The 26,220-nt window shown below is 43.4% G+C and overlaps 1 protein-coding gene and 1 long non-coding RNA gene across 4 annotated transcripts in view; one reads left to right on the forward strand and one right to left on the reverse strand.

Moving 5' to 3' along the window:
* Positions 1-2,217, forward strand: part of LGI1 (leucine rich glioma inactivated 1) — a 33,457-nt gene extending 31,240 nt beyond the window's left edge. For all 3 annotated transcript variants that reach the window (XM_049696735.1, XM_049696736.1, XM_004279416.4), the window contains one exon: positions 1,025-2,217. In XM_049696735.1, the coding sequence (XP_049552692.1) occupies positions 1,025-1,860 (836 nt within the window). In that variant the 3' untranslated portion in view covers positions 1,861-2,217. The remainder of the gene's footprint in view (positions 1-1,024) is intronic.
* Positions 1-26,220, reverse strand: part of LOC117196439 (uncharacterized) — a 62,512-nt gene that overhangs the window by 13,979 nt on the left and 22,313 nt on the right. The gene's annotated exons all lie outside the window — the stretch shown is intronic.

Consider the following 26,220-nt stretch of genomic DNA (forward strand, 5'->3'; position numbering starts at 1 on the left):
AAACTTTAACAAAGGATATTGAGCTAGGCTTCTGACAGACTCCCATGTAGTTTTCTGAGATTTCCCAAAGGAGAAATCTCATCAGCTTCGCCCATGACTGTACCCCTCTTTCACTTTTCTCAAGGATTTCTCTTCCTTCTTTTCTGCCACCAGTGAGCTAAAGCTTCACAAGTGGCATCTCTCTCCTTTCTCAGGAGAAAGTCAGTTTATTCTAGAGCAAGAAGCAGTTTATACATAGAGCAAACCAATTGCAGGTAGAACCGTGGGCTGCCCAGACTACTGCTCAAAACTTTGTGAGGTTCTTCTAGAACCTTGTGGAATGCTGGCCAAGCTGGAAGCTCTTGTACAGCTAACTGCCCACCCCAGGTTGGAATAAAAGCGTAGAGACGCTGGTAGCCTTGGGTTTGAATCCCAACTCTGCCTTCTCCTAGCAGCACCAAACCTCTCTGAGCTTCTGTCTGCTCATCTGCAAAAGGGAGGGTGATAATATTTATCTCTTAAGATTGTTGGGAAATTTAATGAGATGATTTGGCAAAGCATATAGTTGGTGCTCAATAAATGGCAGTTTCCAACTCATGATATGTCAGGGAAAGAAATGCTTTCTTTCTGTAAGAAGCGAGAGGAGAGGGAGTTCCCTGGCGGTCCAGTGGTTAGGACTTGGTGCTGTCACTGCTGTGGCCACGGGTTCAATCCCTGGTTGGGGAACTGAGATCCACACATGGCTCGGCCAAAAAAAAAAAAAAAAAAAGTGAGAGGAGAAAACTCAGGCTGTAGCCATGTATCCTGAACGTCTAGTACACGTTGGATGTGACATGACAACTCAGTTATTGATAACAAGGCTCCATGAGGTACAAAGGCACAGAACTTCGGGATCCCGCTGCCATTGGACCTGATTAGGAAATTGGCCTTTTGCCTAATCAACCAAGGAAATGATTTTGGTGGCAGTTGCATGGCTTTGGCATGCGTCTTAACAGGCTCCAAATAAGGATGGCCATCCTCCTAATCTCTCATTTGTCTTTTCCAGGCACGTCCACTGTAGTGTGCAAGCCTATAGTCATTGAAACTCAGCTCTATGTTATTGTGGCCCAGCTGTTCGGCGGCTCTCACATCTATAAGAGAGACAGTTTTGCAAATAAATTCATAAAAATCCAGGATATTGAAATTCTCAAAATCCGAAAACCCAATGACATTGAAACATTCAAGATTGAAAACAACTGGTACTTTGTTGTTGCTGACAGTTCAAAAGCTGGTTTTACTACCATTTATAAATGGAACGGAAATGGATTCTACTCCCATCAATCTTTACATGCATGGTACAGGGATACTGATGTGGAATATCTAGAAATAGCCAGAACACCTCAGACACTCAGAACGCCTCATTTAATCCTGTCCAGTAGTTCCCAGCGTCCTGTAATTTATCAGTGGAACAAAGCAATACAATTATTTACTAACCAAACTGACATCCCTAACATGGAAGATGTATATGCCGTTAAGCACTTCTCAGTGAAAGGTGACGTGTACATTTGCTTGACAAGATTCATTGGTGATTCCAAAGTAATGAAATGGGGAGGCTCCTCATTTCAGGATATTCAGAGGATGCCATCGCGAGGATCCATGGTGTTCCAGCCTCTTCAGATAAATAACTATCAATACGCAATTCTTGGAAGTGATTATTCCTTTACTCAAGTGTATAACTGGGATGCAGAGAAAGCCAAATTTGTAAAATTTCAGGAATTGAATGTTCAGGCACCAAGATCATTCACGCATGTGTCCATTAATAAGCGTAATTTTCTCTTTGCTTCCAGTTTTAAGGGAAACACACAGATTTACAAACATGTCATAGTTGACTTAAGCGCATGACACATGAAATCCTGTGGCTGCCATCAGAAACTTTCTGCAGTACATGATCCGGATGAACTCAATGCATGATGACTCTTCTTATCACACTTGCAAATGAATGCCTTTCAAACACTGAGGCTGCTAGAACCAAGCACTACCCGTAATCTCCACCCTTTCCTGTCCAGTCCAGTGGTGTGGGAAGTTACCTTTTATAAGACAAAATTGAATTGTGTAACTGTTCTTTGCAGTGAAGATGTGTAAATAAGCGTTTAATGGTATCTGTTACTCCAAAAAGAAATATGAATATGTACTTTTCCATTTATTTATTCATGTGTTCAGAAACAACTGCCAAATAAAATGTTTACATTTTCTTTCATATCCCAAAGGTGATTATTTACAGGAGTTATTTTATTTTTGGTGATGGTATGTTGAGGAAGGAATTTTATACAATAGGGTTATATTTGGATCAAGAATTTATGGTGTGCATAATGAGTGAAGATAAACACTGATACTGATTACTCATCATTTATTAATAGGACGATCAGTTGAGTTTGAACATTCAAAGGTGTTTCTAAAGGGCATGGCTTTGGGGAATATTTTGTGGTGAAATGGTGACAAATGGAAAGAAGGGTAGTGAAATTTGCCTATTACAAGAAGGCTAATTTGACAGTTAGACCCATCCTTTTCTATCTGATAGCTCCAGCTAAAAACATCATTCAGACAACTTAGAGAAGAAGCCAAAGTCAAGATTTTGGATTTTTAAAGGCCTATTCCGGGGCTTTCTAAATGTTCGACTCTGGAATCATCTGACAGCTGACAGAGATTGTAACCTTACAGCACTTGTCTCAGATGTATCCCATATGAAGCCCTCTTAATACGATCAAGGATGCTTCACTTCTAGACACCAGTTCTGATACATTACTGACATACTGCAGAGTGCCTACGAGGCTCATATTTGATTTTCTAAATTCCTGCTCCTGGATCACATGGTATGTTAGCGCTTGGCACAATGCCTGTGATAGAGCAGGCTCTTAAAAACTACTTTTGAAGATGCACATGTCCGCCTGTTATAAACTTAATAATAAATTTCATGAGGCCCTTTGATCTAATCAGTCATACTGATCTGAGTACCTATTAAGAACAGGGTATCATTCCTCTGGTTTGGGGAGGAAAACTGAGGAAAGAGGAGGGCATAGTCCTTGATCCATGGGGCCTTAGAAGACTAATGGGGGGTTAGGACACAAAAAACTACAGTTAGCAGTGAGTGCCAAATTTCACCTGAACATTCTGATTTTAAGTATCGGGGGAGTATCCACAATGAGTTCCTGCAAGAAGTGGTCCTTGTTTGAACTTAAAGGGAAGACATGATTTCAAAAGGGGATCAGGGCAGAGAAGATATTCTTGGCATGATGTGGTTCTGTGTACTGCCTTCACAGAGGGGATCAGAGCTTCCTCCAACTCATTGTTCCCCAGAATCTTTTGCCAAATGACTAGGGGTGTGGGGGCAGGTGGGACAGACAGCAACTCCACCGGCAGCACATGCCTGGAGAACTTGAGGCATCAGAGGTACACATAATAGTTACATAGTCTCTGGGAAGCAACACCTTGGGGAGTTATGCATAGAAACCAGACTCCTTTACCACAGGGGGAAGATACTAACTCTGACATCAGGGTTATGGGGGGACAAGAAGAAGACTTACCCGCTCCCAATCCTACACATAGGGAGACCTGGCCTTTGAATGTCTGACTTTCTTTGCTCCCTTGTCCTATAAGCAGCACATATGTGTTGGAGAACACCTGCTTGGTACAGACTGGGTTTAAGTCCAGCCCTGCAATGTCCTGATTTTGTCCACAGGCAAGTGACATGACCTCTCTGAGCCTCAGTGTCTTCATCTGTAAAGGTACAATGATGCCTACTCAAAGGACAACAGAAGGACTAAATGAAACAATGCACACATGGTGGATTGAATTTTACAAATATGGCCACAGCAATATCTCCCAGCCTACTTGCTCTATGAGAACTTCACCCAACCCCATCAAGAGGTGATGCCTAATTCCCCTATCCTTCAATCTGGATGGCCTTGTAACCAACAGAACGTGGTGGAAATGATGCAGTTTGACTTTTGAAGCTAAGTCATAAAAACAATGAAGCTTCTGCCTTGTGAAATTGGGACAACCCCTTTGGGAGGCCTGAGCTGCTGCATAGAAAGTCCTATTAGCCTGAGGCTACCATTCTGAGGAAGCCCAAGCTTTGGTCAACAGCCCCAGATAAGCCAACAGCCACATCGACCACCAGTTCTGTGAGTGAAGATGGCTCCAGGTGATTTCAGCCTCCAGCTCTCAAGTCACCACAGCCCATCAAATCTTCCCAAGTGAGGATCCGGAAATCATGGAGCAGAGACAAGCCATCCCTATGATGCCCTGTCCAAATTCCTGACCCACAGAATCTAAGAGCATAATAAAATGGTTGTTTTAAAAGGCCAAGTTTTGGGGTGATTTGTTATACTGCAGCAGTAATCATGCAAAGAATAGCATGGGAAGTGCTTAACACAGAATGGCACAAGTTAGCACTCACCAAGTGCTAGCTATTACTAATGGGCTCCACTCAGAATATTGTATGCTTTGGGGTCATGCTCTACCTTACTGTTGTAATATAATTCACCATCATTTCTTTTTTTTTTTTTTTTAATTTATTTTTGGCTGCATTGGGTCTTCACTGCTGTGCTCGGGCTTTCTCTAGTTGCGGCGCACTGGGGCTACTCTTCCTTGCGGTGCAGGGGCTTCTCATCGCGGTGGCTTCACGTTTTGGAGCACCGGCTCTAGGTGCGTGGGCTTCAGTAGTTGCGGCACGCGGGCTCGGTAGTTGTGGCTCGCGGGCTCTAGAGCGCAGGCTCAGTAGTTGTGGCGCACAGGCTTAGTTGCTCTGCGGCATGTGGGATCTTCCCGGCCCAGGGCTCGAATCCGTGTCCCCTGCATTGGCAGGCGGATTCTTAACCACTGTGCCACCAGGGAAGTACCTGTCATTTCATTTTTAAAGGCTATCTCCTGTTTTCAGTATGTTCCGACTCTGTGCCAGGTGCTCTGCTGACTTCAGGGCTGCAGAGATAGTGGATCTAGACTCTGCCCTGTTTGTTTTCATAGAAGCATTGGCTGTTTAAGTTAGCAAACCAACTGTCTAATTTACCTCGAAGCTGAGACCCAGACATGTGAAGCAAGCTAGGTGAAGTAAGCTACGGTCCAGGCCTCCTGACACTTGGCCCAGTCCCTTCTCCATCACATGGTGCTACCTTTCAAAACCCTGCCGTTGGAACCTGGGATAGCAGATGGGGAGAGAGGTGAGGAGTGAAGAGGCTGACCGAGAAAATAAATTCGAGAAAGACTGAGAAGGAGGACATATGGTAGGGTCCACTTTTGCAGGAACTGACCAGTGTTTTCTGAGAGTTGCCCTCTCTCCCTGTAACCCTCATCTACTCTATACTATGCAACTCTGCCCGCTCTCCAGCCATAAATGATTGGACCTGGAGTGAACTCTCCATCTAGGTGCTCAATCCAGAAGCTGGGCTAGGCTCAGCCTAAGCCAATCCATTCTCCCTCCTGGATATCTGGAATTAGGACAGCAGAGTCTGGGCCAATTAGCCACAGGCACCAGACTTGTAAGGTGATGATCTTAAATTTGGTTCCCTCGAAGCAGTGGGATTTACTGAAGGAGTGCTCTCAGGTAAGGGAGCGAGAGGCACATAGGGCAGGGGAAGATGTGAAGCAAAGACGTCCTTTCAGGAGAAGTCCAGCTGCAGCCTGACCCCATGTGGAACTCTAAAGCATGAATTGTACTACAGAGTGTGTCCTGTCTTGAAGCAAGGAATGTGGACATTTATATCCCTCATCTGACAGTCAGTGACCGAAGAATGTGGGGCATAACCTCTCAGGCATCTCCAGCTGAGAAGGTTGCAATTGGCTAAGGGTAATCCTGCAGAGAAGGGTACCAATGTAAGCAGTCATTAACCAACACCCACACTGCAGGATGGGTGCACCAGCCTAGCAAAGGGCACCTGGGTGGGTGACCGAAAGCATACGCTACAATGATGGTGGCTGAGGCACTACTCTGTTTTGGAGCAGCCATGATGGTCCACGAACCAGAAGAGCAGAGGGAACTGGTCTGAAAGGTGAGAAGAGAATGAGGTAGACACTCAGAAAGGAGGGGTGAGAAACTACATAGTCAAGAGAGAGGGAGGGAGTGGAAAAAGAAGGAGGGAAGAAGAGAGAAAAGGGGTAAGAAAAGGGAGAGGGAAGGAGGGGAAACGGGAGAGTAAAAACGAAGGGAGGAGGGAGAGTGGGAAGAAGATTGGGAGGCATGGTGTCCCAGCCTGGGTCACCTGAGAACCAGACTCTGAGAAGTTAATGTACATGTATTAGGTAGTACCTTTGAGACCAACACTGGGAAGGAGAAGGAATTAGAATTTGGCAAAGAAAGCAGCTGAACTGTGATGCAGTTCTAATAAAAGCAACCCTGTAGGGAGCTCTAGAGCTGAGATGTCCTTTCTCAGCTGTCCCAAGTTGGAGCAAGGGGATCAGACCTTTATAGCTCCGTCGGAGGTGGGCTGTCCCTGGAAGAAAGCATGGCCTTGGGTGAGGCTGTTTTTTCAGCCAAGGCAATCCCCAAAGAAGGTAGACAATAGAGACCCATCTTCTGTTAGTACTCCCAGAAGCTGGGGAAATAAGTCCTTTATTCCTGAATGAGGATCAGCATCCATCCCAGAGGGAAAGGAGTGAGGAGTAAGAGTGGGAGAGAGGAGACGGGGAGAAGCAGCCCTGATTCCTAGTGATTGTTCATTTTCCACTCCATCCCTCATGATATCCAATGGCACTCCCTGTCCTTGAATTCCTTGAGATACCTCTGTAACCTTCTTATAACAACCCATCACACACACACACACACACACACACACACACACACACACACACACACACATTTTGTCTTGTTTTAGGTTAGTTTGTGTGGTTTTCTGTATTTGCCACAAAATTATCTTCGACTAAGTCAGAACACTTAGGCACAATGTACTATAAGGTAGATACAGTGGTGAGTACTAGATATTTCAATCTCTTTTCTCTCTGCTATTCAAACTGTATAATTTCTATTGCTCTACATTCAAATCCACCAACTCTCTCCTCTGTCATCTCTGACCACAAATTTCTTTAAAAAGTAGTATTATTTCAACTAGCTCAGAGCTTCTCAACTTTCTAAAAATATTTCCAGTGTTTAAAAAAAAATTTGGACCATGGAAATTTTAAAATCTCCAATGTATTTTAGACCAATGTATTTCCATTTATATTGTGGACCAATATTTTTGGAAATTAGAATAAAAATGAATTACTAGAAAAACAATCACGTGCTTGGTTATTGTGGCAATGTCAAATTGCTGTAAGAGTTTCTCAGCGCTTCCTCTCAAGTTCTGGACTTATCTCATCCCAAATGGATTCCACAGTCTTCCTGGACTGGCAGTGGTCCTAGAACCACATCTATAGGTAAACTGAACTAGTCAATGAGAGCTCAACTCACTCATTTCAGCTCTTGCAGTTATATGTCAATCTTAATGTGGGATGTAGACGCATTTTCATACGATTGTTATCAAGGGCATCAGGGCATCCACAGAAACCACAGGCCCAGGAAGACCTACAATGGCCCTATAAAGTTCTGAACGTGGAGTTCAAAATTTGACCCAGCTTCTTCTCCCACTCTAGCATCCTCCACTTCACCCACCCACCTGTTACCCACACAACTGGCCAATCCCTGCCTATCTAAGCACTTACATGCTTCCGTGCCCAGGCTGCTGCAACCACCTACAATGCCCTTTCCTTACTCTTTTACCTTTTGAAATCTTAGTCCTTCTCATCGAACCAATTAGATAGGATTTCTCCTTTCTCTGGCTTTCTCAGCCCGTTGCTTTTACCATGAGCGAGACTCACAATGCATTCTGCCTTGCCGTTTGGTTAGTTGTTGGTATGTCCATCTCTCCCACCAGGTTACACATCCCTGAGGGTCAGGACTGTCTCTTAGGCAGCTATGATCATTCTATGCCACCCCACCCTCAATATCCTAGAACAGTCCCACTTTTAGAGAGAACACAAAGTTGGTGGGAATGAAATAGATTTAAGGCCAGCAGCTTCAGCCTTCATGTTCACATATCCGAGAAGCAGCCACATTCCCTATTCCCTGTGGTAAATTTCCAGTCCCACAAAAAGTCCTCGCCATGGATTACCCCAAAAGAGCAGGCCCGCATAGGCCCACCTGCTCCCCAGGGGTAACCAGGGTGAGATGGAAGGTAAAAGAGACATAATTTATTTCCAGAGTCATTAAAAACACATACTGCAGATCTACCTAAAACCTAGTCCACAAAACTGAAGGCTAGGAACTGATTTAATTAATCCATGGAAACCCTAAGGATGAGAAGTTTGATACTCCTGGAAATTCTTTGCCCTTTACAATTTTTATTCACATCCATGGTCAGCACTACTCAGAGATGCCAAGGGGAAGCATCTTGCCTAGATGAAGCTTTTAACAATAATTCCCAGCAAAACTGTATCCCAGAAATCAGTCCTCTTAATAGTACCAGATCTCAGGACAACTGTCCTTTGTCCTTTATTTCCCTGAACTTGTCTACCCACACATGTTTAACAATTCTACCTTTAATTTAGGAAATATTCTTTAATATTTTAATTTCATTATAATAATGGGTGCCATTTATTGAGCACTTACTATGAGCCAAGTAATATACTAAGTGCTTTACCTGCATTATCATTTTTATCCTTTATAGTTCTATATAATAGTATTATTTTACAGATGAGAGAGCTGAGTCTTAGAAAAGCTAAGTAACTTGCCCAAGTCAAATAGCCAGTTAAGAAGCAAAGTCAAGATTCATTTGGATAGTATTCATCAGTGACACCATGCTTTGAAGTGCTTAAAGACAAAACATATTAAAACTTCCAAACTCTGTAAACTGCCAGATAGACGGATATACCACTCAGGAACCTAGAGTGTTCCTAGTAGCCTCAGGCTATCAGATACCAACACCTACGGACACAGCAAGCACAATTTCATTGAAGATGTTTATTGATCACCTACTATGTGCAAACCACTATGATAAATGACAAAAACAAAACAAAAATGAGCAAGAAATTGTCCCTACCCTTAAAGGATTTGCACACCACTGGGGCTATTTCTAAAAGGCAGCATGCAAAAAAATAAAAGAGGTAAAAGTAAGATCTATAGGAAAAGTGAGATGTGACCCATGTTTTCCCATTTTTGCCTGTAGGTCTATCCTGATGGTGCCCACGTCAATTCTCTCTTTGGGGCAGTAGACACAGTGGTTAACAGAATATGTTTTAGACTCAAGCAGACCTGGGTTTGCATCTCAATGTGGCCACTTATTAGTTCTGTGACCCTGGGTAAGTTAATCTTGTCTGCAAAATGTGTATAATGATTACATAGAATGGGTTTGTAGTGATATGTGCCCTTATTTTTTTTAAGTGTATAATGTTTCTCTTTTTTTTTCTAAAAGAAGACAGAATCAGGTACAGAAGGGGTTTACTCTATTGAGGCTATGTGACTTTGGTCAAGCTTCCTCAATTAGCATAAGTCATTCTCAACTAATAGTGGTGAGGAAAAGCATAGTCCCATTTCCTGTCTCCAAACTCTGTCCACTCTCAATGGGTGTATCAAAATTATCTGTGGGTGTATTTCTAAATACACATGACCATTTCTCTACCCCAGCTTCTGATCCCTGAGGAGACACGGTGGTCAGGATTCTTTTGGTTGTCAGTTGCTGAAATCCAACTGAACTAGTTTCAACATAAAAATGCATCTAGCTTCAGAAAAACCTAGACCAGAAACTCAGGTGATATTTTCATTAGTCTGTCTTTCTCTGACTCTTGGCTCTATGTTCCTCCATGTTGACTTCTTCCTAAGGCAGTCTCTCCATTCACGGTGAAGAGACAGCCACCAGCAGCTCCGACATTGCCTCTTGCCAGGCTAGCCATGCCCAGTAACAAGACCTCTTTCTCTGTAGTTTTAGCACAGGTTGGAGGATGATGCTCAACGGCCAGAGTGCCCACCTGAAGTAATTGTTTTGGCTAAGGATAGAGTGCTCTGATTGGCTAAGCTTGGGACATGTGCCCACCCCTGGAACCCATGGATGAGAACCACGTGGAATGAGAGTGAGGTAAGGGTGATTCCCTCAAGTAAAATTAGAGTGCTGTTAAAAAGGAGGAGAGGATGCCACATAGGCAAAACAACAACAGTCATCAGCAAGAGGTGTGGTCTCTACTGAGATCCTCTACTTAGAGAGACAGGGTAACCAGAGGAGAAGCCACGGCCTCAGATGTGTTTAGAATCCCTTCACTAAGAGGTTTCAAAGAGCCCTTCCAGCTCTTATCTTGTGCAACTTGACAAAACATAACCTCCCATCTTTGTTTATTATTCATGATGATTCACTGGTACAATTTCTATATACATTTTTAAATGGTGTTCTCTCAAATATTCTGTTTTAAAATATTTAAACGGATAACCTTTATTTTAAGAGGATGTTTTCCCAAGTGAAGTCAAGCTGCCAATTCTGATTTAGTGGCCACCCATGCCTAGGAGATGAGACCAAGCGTTCCTAGGTCATTTTCTCTTCTCCTGGATGTGTCTCCACTTCAGATCAATCTTCATCTGGCGAGGGCAGCTCTCTCCTTGCTCTAGTTACCTTGAGGTTGGCTTTGCAGATTAAAATCGTAGAGGCTCCTTGATGGCCCAGGACTTTCCCTGACTAAGCTTTCCCATAGGTATCTCGTCATCATCTGGAAATTATCATCGGCCAGTCTCAGCAGAGAACAGAATATAAAGTGCTGGCTTCTGTTAATAATGGTTCCCCAGACTTGAGGATATGGGGAGGGGGAAGGGTAAGCTGTGACAAAGCGAGAGAGAGGCATGGACATATATACACTCCCAAACGTAAGGTAGATAGCTAGTGGGAAGCAGCCGCATAGCACAGGGAGGCCAGCTCGGTGCTTTGTGACCGCCTGGAGGGGTGGGATAGGGAGGGTGGGAGGGAGGGAGGCGCAAGAGGGAAGAGTTATGGGGACATATGTATATGTATAACTGATTCACTTTGTTATAAAGCAGAAACTAACACACCATTGTAAAGCAATTATACTCCAATAAAGATGTAAAAAATAATAATAATAATAATGGTTCCCCAATCTGGATGTCCCCCAGAATCACCTAGAAAGCAAACTAACTATACAGATTCTGGGGCCCTCACCTCAGACCCACTAAAACTGAACCTGCAAAGGCTGGTATCCAGGAATTTTTATTTTTAAACATCCCTTAGGTGATTCTGATGTTGATAGCTCATTCCCAGTCCACTAACTGGGACTTGGGGTCCCCTACTCTAAATAACCACATTGGACTGACCAGTGGCATGTCAAGAGCACCAAGCCTATGGTTACAAAAGTTGGCCCCAAACTCTAGCACGTGCTAGCTTTAGGTATTACCCTGGGTGAGACATTTAAGTTTCTTTTGGCCTCAATTTCCTCTATAACTTATTGGAACTGGATCAGGTCATCCTGAAGGTCTTTCCAGCTCTGAAAATTCTGTAGCTCTCTGTTATAATGGGGAAAAAAAACTTAGCTTGGAAATTTGGAGATCTGGGCCCAGTTCCAGCACTTTTATATTTTTGTGACCTTGAGAAGTCATTTTCATTCCCTGGGCCACAATTTTCTTTCTTTAAAAATGAGTTTGTTGTAGTACATGAGTTCTTTATGTTTATAATTTAAAATAGCTCTAAGATAACAATTAAGCCTTAGAGAATCCTTCAGGATAATCTGCTGAGATGTACAGTATGAATAAGCTGAGGATGATCACAGCTTCCTGTTAGCTTGGATTTGCTGGGTTGAGGATCTGCATGCAGCATTTGGTATGTTGGTGTTTAATGGATATGACATTTCACTGCACCAAATGGGAATGGAATATTTTTAGCACAGAATTCATCAAGGTTTAGTAAAAAGGACTTGTTCTCTGAATGGAGTGTGAACAAGCAGAGATACTATTTTAAAAGACCAAAAATAAAGGCCCCTTCCCCTCCACTATCACAAAATAGTCATATGTGCACTTATTTTCACCACAAAGCTTGAAGAACTTACTCCTTTCTGTATCTCCTAAAAGGCAGTATTCCATCTAGTGCAATAACTCTGCCAGCTCACACACATTCCTCCTGTATTTATATTGCCTGTGAACTTATGTTAAATAGGCTAAAAACACTGTTAATCATTGAAAGCTACCACTTATTGAGCACTTACTCATGTGCTGAATGTTTTACATGTATTTAGTCATCCAAGCCTTGCAACAATCCTATTATCAGTGTTTTCTAGAGAAGGAACTGAAGTTGAGAGAGGTTCAGAAGTCTACCTAAGGCATATAGCTAGGAGATAGCAGAGCCTGGATTCAAATCCAGGTCTGTCTTTCACAGACATCGAAAACAAACTTGTGGTTACCAAAGGGTAGAGGGAAGTGGGGAGAGACAAATGAGGGGTATTGGATTAACAGATACAAACTACTGTATATAAAATAGATAATGAACAATGATATACTGTATAGCACAGGGAATTATGCCCATTATCTTGTAGTAACCTATAATAGAATATAATCTGCAAAAATACTGAATCACTATGCTGTACAACTGAAACTAATGCACTATTGTAAATCAGCTACACTTCAATTAAAAAATAGCTAGGTCTACAGATGAACTGGTTTGCAGGGCAGAAATTGAGACACAGATGTAGAGAACAAATGTATGGACACCAAGGGAGAAGAGTGGGGTGGTGGTGGGATGAATTGGGAGATTGGGATTGACATGTATACATTAATATGTATAAAATGGATAACTAATAAGAATCTGCTGTATAAAAAAATTAATAAAATATAATTCATAACTTAAAAAAAAATCTAGGTCTGTCTGAAATCAGAGCCTTAGTGATTGACCACTGTACTTGCATTGATTGTATCAGTCAGGATAGGCTGGGGTACATGCAATCCTTTGGTAGAGCTCAAATATTACTTGCCTAAAATAATAAAGATTTCTTTCTTATTCATGCTACTAAGAACACTATTCCAAGTCATCATAATCTTCATATACTGATGTGTGCATTGATGGAATAGCCACTGCTTGGGACATTACTATGTAACTGTATCAGAGGGGAAAAAAACCCCAACAAAGCATGCACTGGCTGCTACTACTATTTTTATTGGAATTCCTTTATTCGATTTTTAAAAAACTGTTTTCATATAATACCTGAATAACCTTTTTAAAGAAAAGGTTTCCCAAAAATGGAGATTAAAGGGGACTAAGCTCCCTTACTGCCCGACCCCAGCCAACTCTTAGAGATGCCACTATTGGTTTGATGAGGATTTTGCTGTCTCATCCTCCTAATCGAAGGCCAATTTGCCCTGTAGTCATCAATGATATGGGGCAGATGTTCATGCTTACAATATTTACACTGGTGTGGGGGAAGAGTGCAGACCACTTTTAAATACACACATCTGCTAAAATGCTCTTCCATGGCAAACAAAACAGGCTACGTAGTAGGTGGACCCTCCCAGAAGTACTTCCCAGATCCTGCACTGCTAGCCTGCATTACTGTGCTGGGAAGGATCAGCTCAAGACTCTGAAGAAGTCTACACTCTAAAATAAAATTTAACTTGTATTAATGGTCCCTAATAACCCAGCATGTTGGGGTGTCTAAACCTAGGCTCCTTTATTTCTAGGATACTCAATTTTACCCCCAACAGCATCTTTCTAAATCTTTTCCCCTTTGCTTTCTGGTTAAAGGGTCAACCTGATGTTGATATTTGAAATTTCTGCAATGCTCAGCTACCACTTCAAGGATGCTGCAGCAGATAAAGCATAACAATAACAATTATAATATTACTCTGCTGTAGTGAGTAGCCTCATGTTCAGAGGCCCCCAAATAGGAACTATCACAAAATGTGGGAGCAAGGTCAAGAGATATTACTGTCTGACAACAAATTGAATGAGAGGCAGGGCAGAGTTGATGAGCTCAGACATCTTCTGGTCATATTTCAGGGCCCTTCCCAGAAATAACCCATTATTCTTTATGATGGGTGCCAGAATCATTCACAGGGCTTGTGAGATAAACTCTACCCGGAAGCCGCAACATGGCTTCATGCCATGCTCCTTAATAATAAGAGGGTCTGGTACCTGTTAAGGACAGATGAAGAAGGAGAGTTGGAGGGTAAGAATTGCAACCTTGGTGGGGAGGGGGATGTGACCCAATGGTTAACAGACAGAACAAGCCCACTGTGGTCAGAGAGGGCAGCAGAACCAGACTGCCCTTGCAGGTGGCCCCAGAGACCGTGTGGCATCTACTGTGGACATCTGAGCTCCAAGGGATCCAGTCCACGAAGGGTGGTCCCCAGAAAAGTTGCAGCTAAAGTGGGAAAGGAGGTTTGGGGAAAGAGATTTCCTTTCCTGAGGCTGTTCTGGAAATTCCAAGAACAGAGTCCAGGGGCTACCAAGGTTCAAGAACTAGGATAATAATTAAAATTTTTGCTGGATAAACTTTGCCAAGGTCCTGCTTCAGCCTGATGAGGAAGGCAGCAGAGGCCAGAGGAGGAATCTGCAACTGAGGAAAAATATTTAAATAGCATCTTGCTTTAGTATTGTAAACAGAATTTCTCAGTGGGAAAGCAGCACCCCAAATCTGTCCATCTTCAAGGCAATGTTCTCCCCTGAAATCAATACACTGGCCTGCCCCCTGACAGACTGGATTAATCCTCCAAAGCCTGGTCATCCCAAGAGGAACCATGAGAACAGCAATTTGGATCATGCAAAGCTGAAGACTAGAACATAAACTCCTAATGACTCAGCCAAGATATAAGCAATTAATTAAATTCAGCCTGAAACAACCACCCATCCTACCTAGCAGGTCTGAACAGACTAACCGTTGCTTTGCCTGTGTCACCAATGTCCACCACCTCCACAACAAAGAGAGATAACATCTTCCCAATAGACCTCCTGCCCTCTATCTTCTTCTCCAGAAGGTGAGTTTTCTCACTCAGGTGATGGTGAGCATGGTGAGGGTCATGTACACATAGAGGGGGCCTGCTTGGTTGCCTCCCTTTCTTCTTGGGTTAAGCCAGAGATGACTATGTGTAGTTGAATATTACTGCCCTTAAATACAGCAAGACCCTTCAAGCCCCGTGTGTGTAGGGTCAAGTACCAAGTACCACTCAGAGTTATTGCTAGTTGAGATGACTGTCCCAGTGGGTCAGGACAGTAAAGGAAATTATTTTCATTTATTTATTTATTTTTTTGCGGTAAGCGGGCCTCTCACTGCTGTGGCCTCTCCAGCCGCGGATCACAGGCTCCGGACGCGCAGGCTCAGCGGCCATGGCTCACGGGCCCAGCCGCTCTGCGGCACGCGGGATCCCCCCCAGACCGAGGCACGAACCCGTGCCCCCTGCATAGGCAGGTGGACCCCCAACCACTGCGCCACCAGGGAAGCCCAAGGAAATTATTCTGTTAACACTTTGTTATCAAAGATGTTAGTCTAACTAGGCACAACTGTTGCTGTCAATGTATTCCCAGCCCTTCTCCTGGCTCTAAAGGTAAAGAAAATTCTGCCTTCTTCTACTCAATTTCTTCCTCTCCCAAAGTTCTCCCAGAGTCCTATTTTGGGGTCTCTCCTGAAGCAGAACTGGGAGGAGAATAACACAAAGAAACTCACAGATTAGGCTGAAGGAGGGTGTTCGAATTTGGGTTTTGTAAGGGAGGGACCCAGAAGCAGCTATGTAAGGGAAGTGGGTGGGAGAAAACATGGGGATTCTATGAAGTGTTTCTGTGGGTTACAGCCCTTTTGTGACATTAAAAAAAAATGTTGGGCTTCCCTGCTGGCGCAGTGATTGAGAGTCCGACGGCTGGTGCAGGGGACACGGGTTCGTGCCCCGGTCTGGGAAGATCCCACATGCCGCGGAGCGGCTAGGCCCGTGAGCCATGGCCGCTGAGCCTGCGCGCCCGGAGCCTGTGCTCCACAATGAGAGAGGCCACAACAGTGAGAAGCCCGCGTACCGAAAAAAAAAAAAAAAAGTTGCTTGCCTGTGTTCATTTGAAACAAGTCTTCCTTGAGAATGGGCCCTATAAATCATAGTTTCAATAGAATTACAGGAGAAACTAACATAATTCTGCCTCTTCCTTTGAATGAGCATTTGCATAATCCAAATAGGTTATTCTGAACCTCATGAGGAACACGGAAAAGTACCCAACACACAGGATCTCAAGTTACCCCCAACCAAGCAAACCGGAAGACAAATAGTTATCAAAACCCTGCTATTTCTGATCTTCCCTTCCTTGGTATCACACCTAAAGCTTTCTGGAATCATTTTTGCTGCTTTAAAGCTGTTGGAGACATTTCCACTCCATCTTGCTTCGAAAGTTTCTTTTTCTGGAGGCCTTTGGCTTTAATGTCTCGTTACTTGCCTCCGGCTGCCCTTTAAAACCTCACTGTGGGCTTCCCTGGTGGCGCAAGTGGTTAAGAATCCGCCTGCCAATGCAGGGCACACGTGTTCGAGCCCTGGTCCGGGAAGATCCCATGTGCCACAGAGCAACTAAGCCTGTGTGCCACAACTACTGAGCCTGCGCTCTAGAGCCCGCGAGCCACAACTACTGAGCCCACATGTCACAGCTACTGAAGCCCGTGCGTCTAGAGCCCGTGCTCCACAACGAGAGAAGCCACCGCAATGAGAAGCCTGCACACCACAACAAACAGTAGCCCCCGCTCACCTCAACTAGAGAAAGCCCACGTGCAGCAACGAAGACCCAACACAGCCAAAAATAAATAAATTAAATAAATAAATTTAAAAAAAAAAACAACCTCTCACTGTGGCCTGGGCTGATGTTTCCTACCTTCATGTCTCCCCCACATGACAGAGCTGGTGTTCTTGGTTCAGTTCCTTTTTCTGTCCTAAAGGGACCCTTCTAGCTTCCAGAACTGAAGGCATTTAAAGAGGAAAACAGCCACAAGGCCCAAAGACGCTTAGTTAACTAAGTGTTAAATATGCACTAGGTTTTACACCAGAGTATGAGGCATAGGATCAGGAGTGGCTTTTCCTGCTAAAGAAGGAAAACGGAAAGAAGAGGTAACATCAGCTGGAGAAAGTCTCCTGGTTACACATAGAAAAAAATGTTGGTATCTGAGCTGCTGGAGTTCTTTCTCCTGCCATCTCCCTCTCTGTCTGATTTTTTTTTTTTTTCTTTCATCGAAAGAGGATAAGGGCAGAGATAACTAGGAAGAGTTGGAATTCACTGGGGAAATTACCTCACAAGCAGGCTATGGAAGAGGGCACCACAGAAACAGCTCCCCACGTAACCATGGTGACGAGCTGAGGCAGGAAGGGGTGGGAGGGAGGGAGCAAAGAGCCAGTGCAGATAGAGGGCAGGAGGGGATGCAGGGAGGGGAGAAGACACCCAGGTCAAAGGGGTGAGTGACAGGAACTCTGAGTCTTTTAAGCTAAATTCAGGTTTTTAAAGGAAGAAAGAATTAATTTATGATTGCAATTAATTGAGAAGGCAGGATGCACGTTATATCATGGGTTCTTTTTACGTTTAGACAGGGTTTTCAATGTTTCTTTGGAGTTTAGCTACTGTAACAAAGCAAGATTAGGAGTGAACAGTGGAAAGTTGTGGTTAAATCGGGGGTGGGTGCCGGGAGGGCTGAAGAGGAAGGCAGACAGACCTAGAGCTACCTAGAAGCCCAGAGACCACGTGTCATCTCTCCTGAGCACAGCACCCGGCTGCCTCCTGGTGGTGGCTGTCTTATGGAAGATCTGCTCCCTCAGGCTGAAGCAGCAAGACCAAAGCCATCAGTGCAGGATGGCTAGGTTTAGCAAATAAAAATACAGGCTGCCCAGTTAATTTTGAATGTCAGATAAATGGCGAATAATCTTTTAGTATGTTTCTGTTCCCTAACACTTTAGTGTGTTTGACAACCCTAGGAAGGGTGACTCCCACTGGTTAAATATCTTCTTGATCTCTCATCATCATGTATTTAAAAAAGGAAGGAGGGAAGGAAGGAAGGGAGGAAGAGAAAATATGAACCCCAAATGGTTAGTTTCTCTCTAATTACCTATCCACACACTCCACCCCTTCTTGCTCTTCTGTCTCTTCACCATCACAGGACACTTCCTAACCAGTCCCCACAATATGTCTTCAAAAAATCAAATCAGAACAAAGCCACACACAATCAAACCAAACTTCTCCGGCTCCTACAAACTCAGAGTGTCTTTGCCTAGGCGCTAATAGTGTATTACAACACCCCATATAGCCTCACCCGTGAGCCTCTGAACTGACCTCACTACTTACCTTTCTTGCAGCTGCCAGATCTACACCTGCTGGTTGACCCCACCTCTGAGCTCCCTGCTTGCACTTTTCTTAGGCCCTTGTCTATGATTAGGACACAATTCTTAAGGTGTCGACTAGTTAAGTGACAGGTGTCAATAAATCCTGTAATGGGGCTTCCCTGGTGGCGCAGTGGTTAAGAATCTGCTTGCCAATGCAGGGGACACAGGTTCGAGCCCTGGTCCAGGAAGGTCCTACGTGCATTGGAGCAACTAAGCCCGTTCACCACAACTACTGAGCCTGCGCTCTAGAGCCTGCGAGCCACAACTACTGATTCCACTCACCACAATTACTGAAGCCTGTGCTCCACAAAAAGTGAAGCCACCGTAATGAGAAGCCCACACAGCGCAACGAAGAGTAGTCCCCGCTTGCCGCAACTAGAGAAAGCCCACGTGCAGCAATGAAGGCCCAATGCAGCCAAAAATAAATAAATAATAAATTTATTTTAAAAAAATCCTGTAACAGTAACATTTCAAAGAAATGTTTCATAAAAGAGATCGATGTCTGTGGTTCCGCACATGGTGAGTGGTCCTGGTGTTCTTTGATGGATTTTTCTCACACATCCCACCGCAGGTCCCAGCCCCCAGCCCTAACCTAACACCACTATAGAAAAGACCAGAAGTAAGACAAGAAATTGGCTCACAGATCATCTTAAAACTTCAGTCAGATCATGCCGTTCTATTTAAAACCCTCCACTGCTCTCTCATTACATTGAGAACAAAATACAAAATGTTCACAATGGCCTGTGAAGTCTGTAGGATTTTCCTCCACCCACACATCTCACTCTTTTCCAAGCTCACTGCCGGCCAGTCACATGGAAGCACTTTCTGTTCCTGGAAAATGCCAGGTCTTTTCCTGCTGCAGGATCTTGCACTTGCTTTCCCTTCTGCCTGGAATGCTGCCCTCTGCCCAGATCTTTGGTTGGATAAATCATTCTGATCCTTCAGAATGCAGTTTTGGGGTGCTAAGAATATTCTATATTATACCTTCAGATTTGTATGCTTTGCTCTATGGATGTCGTGCCTCAATAAAAGCTAAAATATAAAGTGGGCCACCTATAGTAGTTCACTACCACAACACCCTCTTTATTTACTTCTGGACGGTGATCACAATCCAATATTCATATTGATGTGTTTGTTTAATGTCTGTCTTCCCCCCCAGATCAGGAGTTGGCAAAATGATGGCCCACTGGCCAAATCCAGCCACCATCTGTTTTTGTAAATTAAGTTTTATTGGAACTCAGCCACTCCCATTCATTTAATGTCATCTAAGATGGCTTTTGTATTGCAGTGGCAGAGCTGAGAGGTTGTGACAGAGATTGCATGGCTCCACAGAACCTAAAATGTTTACTATCTGCCCCTTTCCCAAAAAAGTTTGCCAACCCCTGCTCTAGACTGTAGGTTTCATGAAGGCAAGAACTGTATCAGTCTTCTCTATCTGTATTTTCAGGGTCCAAACTGTGCCCAACACAAACTCAATGAATGTTGGCTCCCACCAACATTCATTCATTCAGAATGTGTCTCCTGCCAGCTGACCTCCAGTGCCATCTCTTAGTTTGCCCTTTCCCTCATTGGAGCCTGGCTCCTGGCCAGTTGCCCACAGATTGTAGGTTCTTGCCACCTGCCTCCCCGCCTAGTCCTGCCTCCTTGCTCTGTATCTCCAACCTGGTGTTACTTGTCCCCTGATGCTGAAAAGTGATCTGATCACAACAAATAATCCTATAACCCAAAAGCTTCCTCTGCTGTTTGTGGCCCATCAGAACCATGTTTTGTAATCAGTGATTTTGTGGCATCCCAATCCATTCTCTCACAGGAAGCACGCCTATTTAAATTTCAGTCTTCTATTATTCAGCTTTCTGGACAACATATTTACTTAGGTCTTTTTCTGTTATAAAAATGATCCATCCACATAACATGAAATTTTGGAAGTAAAGAAGAAAATAAAAGGAAAAAATCACCAAGAGACAACCATTTTTAACACTCTGGTGTCATTTCTTTCCATTCTCCTTTCTATCTTTCTATTTTTTTTTTAAAAGCACACTTGTATGAAACAAAAAATGGCTAAGGGCAATTTTCTCTCTTGCATTCTCACAAGCATTTTTAAAATATTATACATTCTTTGTAAATTATTATTTTTAGAAGCTGCACAAAATTATATTGAGTGGATATATTTATGAAATATTTCCCTATTGTTGGGAAATATTTGTAATATATCCAGATTTTTATAACCAAAGATAATTATGAACATCTTTTGTGCATGAAGCTTTTTTTCTTCCTTTTGGATTACTTCCTCAAGTAAATTTCCAGAAGCAGAATGACTGGATCAAAGGATATATTTATTTTTTGAGTTCAGATACATGTCATTCTCACTTTTTAAAAGGCATGAAAACCTCTAGATAATGCCTCAAAGTAAATACACTCATGATACTATTTCCTGTGCTCTAAATCCATAAGAATGAGGGATAAGATGTCAAAATATATATTTATATGCTTCTCTCAAAATACAAGAGGAAAATCTCAGCAGCTCAATATACAAGTAAAACTTAAACAATAAGCAAAATGTTAAACCACAGGTTAAGCAGCTGGAGCCAGGCAAGCTGGGCTGGAGTTAAATACCCTCCTGGCCAGGCCTAAATGCACCTTCTGTAATAGGAATCTGAGCTGGGCTTCCTACCCAAGAAGAGCGGGCAAGATAGCTCCACCCAGGCATGGAGAATTGTAGCAGAAATACACTACTTGCTCAGGGCCAGTGTCCGCGGCAGAGTCCCTTCTGCTCTGTGCCATATGAACCGTGGAGAGTTGTCACTCCAGAAATGGGGAGCTCTGAAGTGAGCTGCACACATATGACATGGGTTGAGTCTGGTTAACCCATGAGATGGAGGCTAAGGCAGCTAAGAAACTGCCTCACAGACAAGGGACATGTGAAAGAAAATTCCCATGCAAAATGAGCTTTCCAGGAAAGGTTTGAAAACACACTTAGCACAATGAGAAGTAGTCCCAAAGGAGAGATTTATATCCTGAGGTGACAGAGATACAAGAAGAATCTAAAAAGAACTTTGAAAAAGGGGCTTCCCTGGTGGCACAGTGGTTGAGAGTCCTCCTGCCGATGCAGGGGACGCGGGTTCGTGCCCTGGTCCGGGAAGATCCCACATGCCGCGGAGCGGCTGGGCCCGTGAGCCAAGGCCGCCGGGCCTGTGCGTCCGGAGCCTGCGTGTCCGGAGCCTGTGCTCCACAACGGGAGAGGCCACAACAGTGAGAGGCCCGCATACCGCACAAAAAAAAAAAAAAAAAAGAACTTTGAAATGAATCTGTTTAAAATCTTCAAAAAATAAAAGAAGATAACATCAATAAAATCAAAATAGGAGATTATGAAACTGGAATAGGTAAATAATTTAAAAGAGCATTAAAAAATTATCCACCCCTCAACTTAAAAATAAAACCATCCCTTAAAGGAACTGTACTTCACGACATTGACAGAAGAGGGTGATCTTGAACTAGGAATGACGAATTACTCCAAATCCATAAAATGAAACAAAGTAGCATAAATCAACACAAAGTTACCCTAAGGGGAAAAAAATGAGAATAAAAAAATATTTTTTTAAAAAAATTATTTATTTTATTTATTTATTTTTGGCTGTGTTGGGTCTTCGTTTGTGGGCGCAGGCTTCCTCTAGTTGCAGCGAGCGGGGGCTACTCTTCATTGCCGTGCGAGGTCTTCTCATTGTGGTGGCTTCTCTTGTTGTGGAGCATGGGCTCTAGGCGCACAGGCTTCAGTAATTGTGGCACAAGGGCTCAGTAGTTGTGGCGTGCAGGCTCTAGAGCGCAGGCTCAGTAGTTGTGGCACACAGGCTTAGTTGCTCCACAGCATGTGGGATCTTCCTGGAGCAGGGCTCGAACCCGTGTCCCCTACATTGCCAGGTGGATTCTTAACCACTGCGCCACCAGGGAAGCCCCGAGAATAAAAAAATCTTAGCTGGAGAAAATTCTTACCAAAAAACCACAAAATTCCAAATGGATTAATATCGCCAAACAAGCATTTGGAAACAGGAAAAGCCACTTTAAATTAAAATTCAAAATCCAAGGGGGCTTCCCAAGTGGCGCAGTGGTTGAGAGTCCACCTGCCGATGCAGGGGACACGGGTTCGTGCCCCGGTCCGGGAAGATCCCACATGCCGCGGAGCGACTGGGCCCGTGAGCCATGGCCGCTGAGCATGTGCCTCCAGAGCCTGTGCTCCGCAACGGGAGAGGCCACAGCAGTGAGAGGCCCGCGTACCGCAAAAAAAAAAAAAAAAAAAAAAAAAAAAATTCAAAATCCAAGAACAGAAATGGACAAAGTGATAGGTAGATAGATAGATAAAGTGATTGAGCAATCAACTGAATGAACTTGGGGAAAAAAAGATAAAATTATTTTAGGAATGAAGGCTAAATTTTAAGTACCCAACAGAGAATAGACTCAAATGAAATTTTAATGAAGAGTATTGAGGAGAGGCAGAAAAATAAACAAGAAAATAAAAATGAAATAAAGAACTAAAACGATTCAGACAGAAAGTGGTTGAAATGGAAGACAAAGAAAATTAAGGATACAAATCATTGGAACTCCTGAAGAAGACATGTAAAACAATGGAATACAATTTATATTTAACCCTATAATTCAAAATGGAGATCTATATCCTGTTCATGTACTGGAAGACTCAATATTGTTAAGATGTCGATTCTCCCCAGATTGAACTATAGACTTATCTAGGAAAAACTCCCTGTGTCTCCTTTACCTTTACACTCACTGACACTTCTGACATGAGATGTGTGGGTTTATTCCCACACTCACCCATTTTCCAACAGCAGCTGGGTGTCCTACAGTTCAGTTCAATCTGACACTATGTACCTGGAGTGGGCGTCAGATCCCCTAAGTTAAGGGCTCAGTCCCACAAGACTGTCCACACTTCAGATGCCAATCACAAGGCTCAGGTTGTCCCTGGTACTTCTGACTAAACAGCTATAAATCGAAGTTCCCACAACCACCTCCCTGGATTTAATAATTTGCTAGATCAGTTCACAGAACTCAGGGAAACATTTATTACTACATTTTCCAGTTTATTATGTAATAAAGGGTATGGGACTTCCCTGGTGGCGCAGTGGTTAAGAATCCACCTGCCAATGCAGGGGACACGGGTTCAGCCCTGGTCCTGGAAGATCCCACATGCCGCGCAGCAACTAAGCCTGTGAGCCACAACTACTGAGCCTGTGCTCTAGAGCCCGCGAGCCACAACTACTGAGCCCGTGTGCCACAGCTACTAAAGCCCGCTTGCCTAGAGCCCGTGCTCCGCAGCAAGAGAAGCCACCGCAATGAGAAGCCCACGCACCGCAACGAAGAGTAGACCCCGCTCGCCTCAACTAGAGAAAGCCCATGCACAGCAACGAAGACTCAATGCAGTAAAATAATTAATTAATTTAAAAAAATGAATCTCAACTATTGCTTTACATTATATATAAAAATGTATTCAAAATGAATCATAAACCTAAACATAATACCTAAAGAAGAAAAATTTGTAGAAGAAAACACGTACAAGAAAAATTTGTGACCCTGGGGTAGACAAAGATTTCTTAGATTAGGCACGAAAAAGCACAAAATATAAAAGAAAGCTGATAAATTGGACTTCACCAAAATCATAAATTTCTGCTCTTTCAAGTACAGCATTAAAAAAGGAAATAGTCAAGCCATGTAATGGGAGAAAATATTCACAATACATACATAAGACCAAGGACTTTTATCCAGAATATGAAAAGAACTCTTATAACTCAATAATGAGAAGATAGACTACTTAACTTTAAAAATTGGAAAGGAAGAAAGATTGGGATGGAAGAGTCTCAGGCAAGCTGTCGAGGAGTTTTCAAGCCAAAGTCACACTCCTCTTGATGGAATGGGCTTGCCTCAGTCCCTCTGCTGTGCTCAATCATTGGAGCAAGTAGCCTAGGGAAGCGGGACTCCGCCCACTGGTGGTGGAGATAGAGGGGCAGGAGTAGGGGCCGGCTTGCAATTTTGCTCTTCGGCAGGAAATCCAGTGGCACATTTTCACAGCCACCCCTTCTCTGTCTCTACTTTCTGTTCTTCTGCCTTTGTTCTCCCAAGTATCATTTTTCTCTGAGCCTCTATCCCTCCTTTACAAAATCAGAGATATGATCATCAGATCTTCAGCATTCTCCTAACATCTGGCAAAGATGAGGAATTCCGGCTTTGTGACCCCCTGAAACTTTGCAGCAGAAAAACATTATTCTCACTGTTATTAGGGCCACTCCTTTTCTCCAGCCCCACATCCCCTAGCATGGTGAGTCCCTACCTCTCTCAGGGAATTCTGCCCCATTCTTACACTGTAATAAGATGCTAGAATGCAGAAAATCACACATTACACCATCAGCCAACTCTGTGTGTGTGTGTGTGTGTGTGTATTCTCACACAGTGTTAAGCTTTTAAATGTTTTAAGCATTTTTTTTTTTTTTTGGAAGACCTGGTGATTCTATCACAAACAGTTTTCTGGAGATTCCCCTGGCCTAGATGAGCTGTTAACCTTTGAAGTTGTTATGGGAACCTGTGTATTTTTTAATAAATTATTGATGTAAAGGAAAGAGAATCAGTGATGCTTATCTCAAAGGAAAACAAATGAGGCATTGGAAGATATGAAAAAATTTAAAAACCTGAACAAATCAAGTAATAAAAACAGCCTTTCCACCTTTACTCAAAACATACCAACGGAAAGCTCTCAACAATTCCACAATTTGGGGAATAAGAGCCCTTATTTCTATGGATAAGGTCAATTTGTACTTGTTAGATGAATGAATGAATGCAGAATGGGAGACAAGGTGACCCTGGCATTGTATTGGGTAAACAGGTCATGCTTTACTACTTGCATGGATTCTAGGAATTAAAGAGGTTCATCACCTGATGATTAGCCACTGATCCCAGTTTTTCATCAGCTCTGTTTCTTAAAGCTGGAGAAATTTCACTGTGAATCACTCATTCACTTCTCAGAATTTTATTTTCTGTGCTGTGGGAGTCTGAAAGTTAGTATCTACAAAAATATCACCCTGTGAAGCAGTTCAAAAAAGCCAATGATAATATGTGGCTGTAGGACACAGGTCTCCTTTCGAACAAATTGAACCACTGTATCCAGGTATTGCAGTCTCTCAAGCATAAAATAAGATCACATTAATTTTTCATGCCCGCATTTTAATGGCTGGAGCCACTGAGCTCTTGCTAGATCTTAGGCTCTTGCAGTAGACACAGGGATGGTGAATCCCCAGGTCTCTGTTCAAGGAAGGACTTGCCCAGCTGCTGGGAGTGCTGTCAGCAGAGAACCTTCAGCTGTCAGCCCCTTCAGGGTCAGCCTCATACTTATACAGATGGTCCCTGACTTAGAATGGTCAGGCTTAGAATGGCTACAGAGAGCTCCTTTGCCTAAGGTTACACCCTTCCTGGGGCAGCTTATATCTAATGATGGATGGGAGCCGGGCTATGTAGTCCCAGCCATTTCAGCCCAACATGAGACAACTCAGATGCACTGGGTTGCCTGTAGGGTTAGTGGAGGCTGGTGGACCTACATATTAGTCCACCTTCTCTCTCAGCCCAGTCCAGCTTCCTTCCCCTTCCTGCCACATGTGTTGATCTCAAGGGTGCTTCCTGTAAACATCCTGCACACTAAACTCCATCTCAGAGTGTGCTTGTGGAGGACTCAACCTGCAACAACTCCTGCCCACTGCCACCTAGCACTGCCAGATAAAATATGGAACTCCCAGTTAAATGTGAATTTCAGATAAACAATGGATAACTTTTTAGTACAGATATTCCTCGGCTTATGATGGGGTTACATCCAGATAAAGCCATCATAAGTTGAAAATGTCGTAAGTCAAAAATGCATTTAATACACCTAACCTACCAAACGT

Source organism: Orcinus orca, chromosome 14, assembly GCF_937001465.1.
Source record: "Orcinus orca chromosome 14, mOrcOrc1.1, whole genome shotgun sequence".
Classification (NCBI taxonomy): domain Eukaryota; kingdom Metazoa; phylum Chordata; class Mammalia; order Artiodactyla; family Delphinidae; genus Orcinus; species Orcinus orca.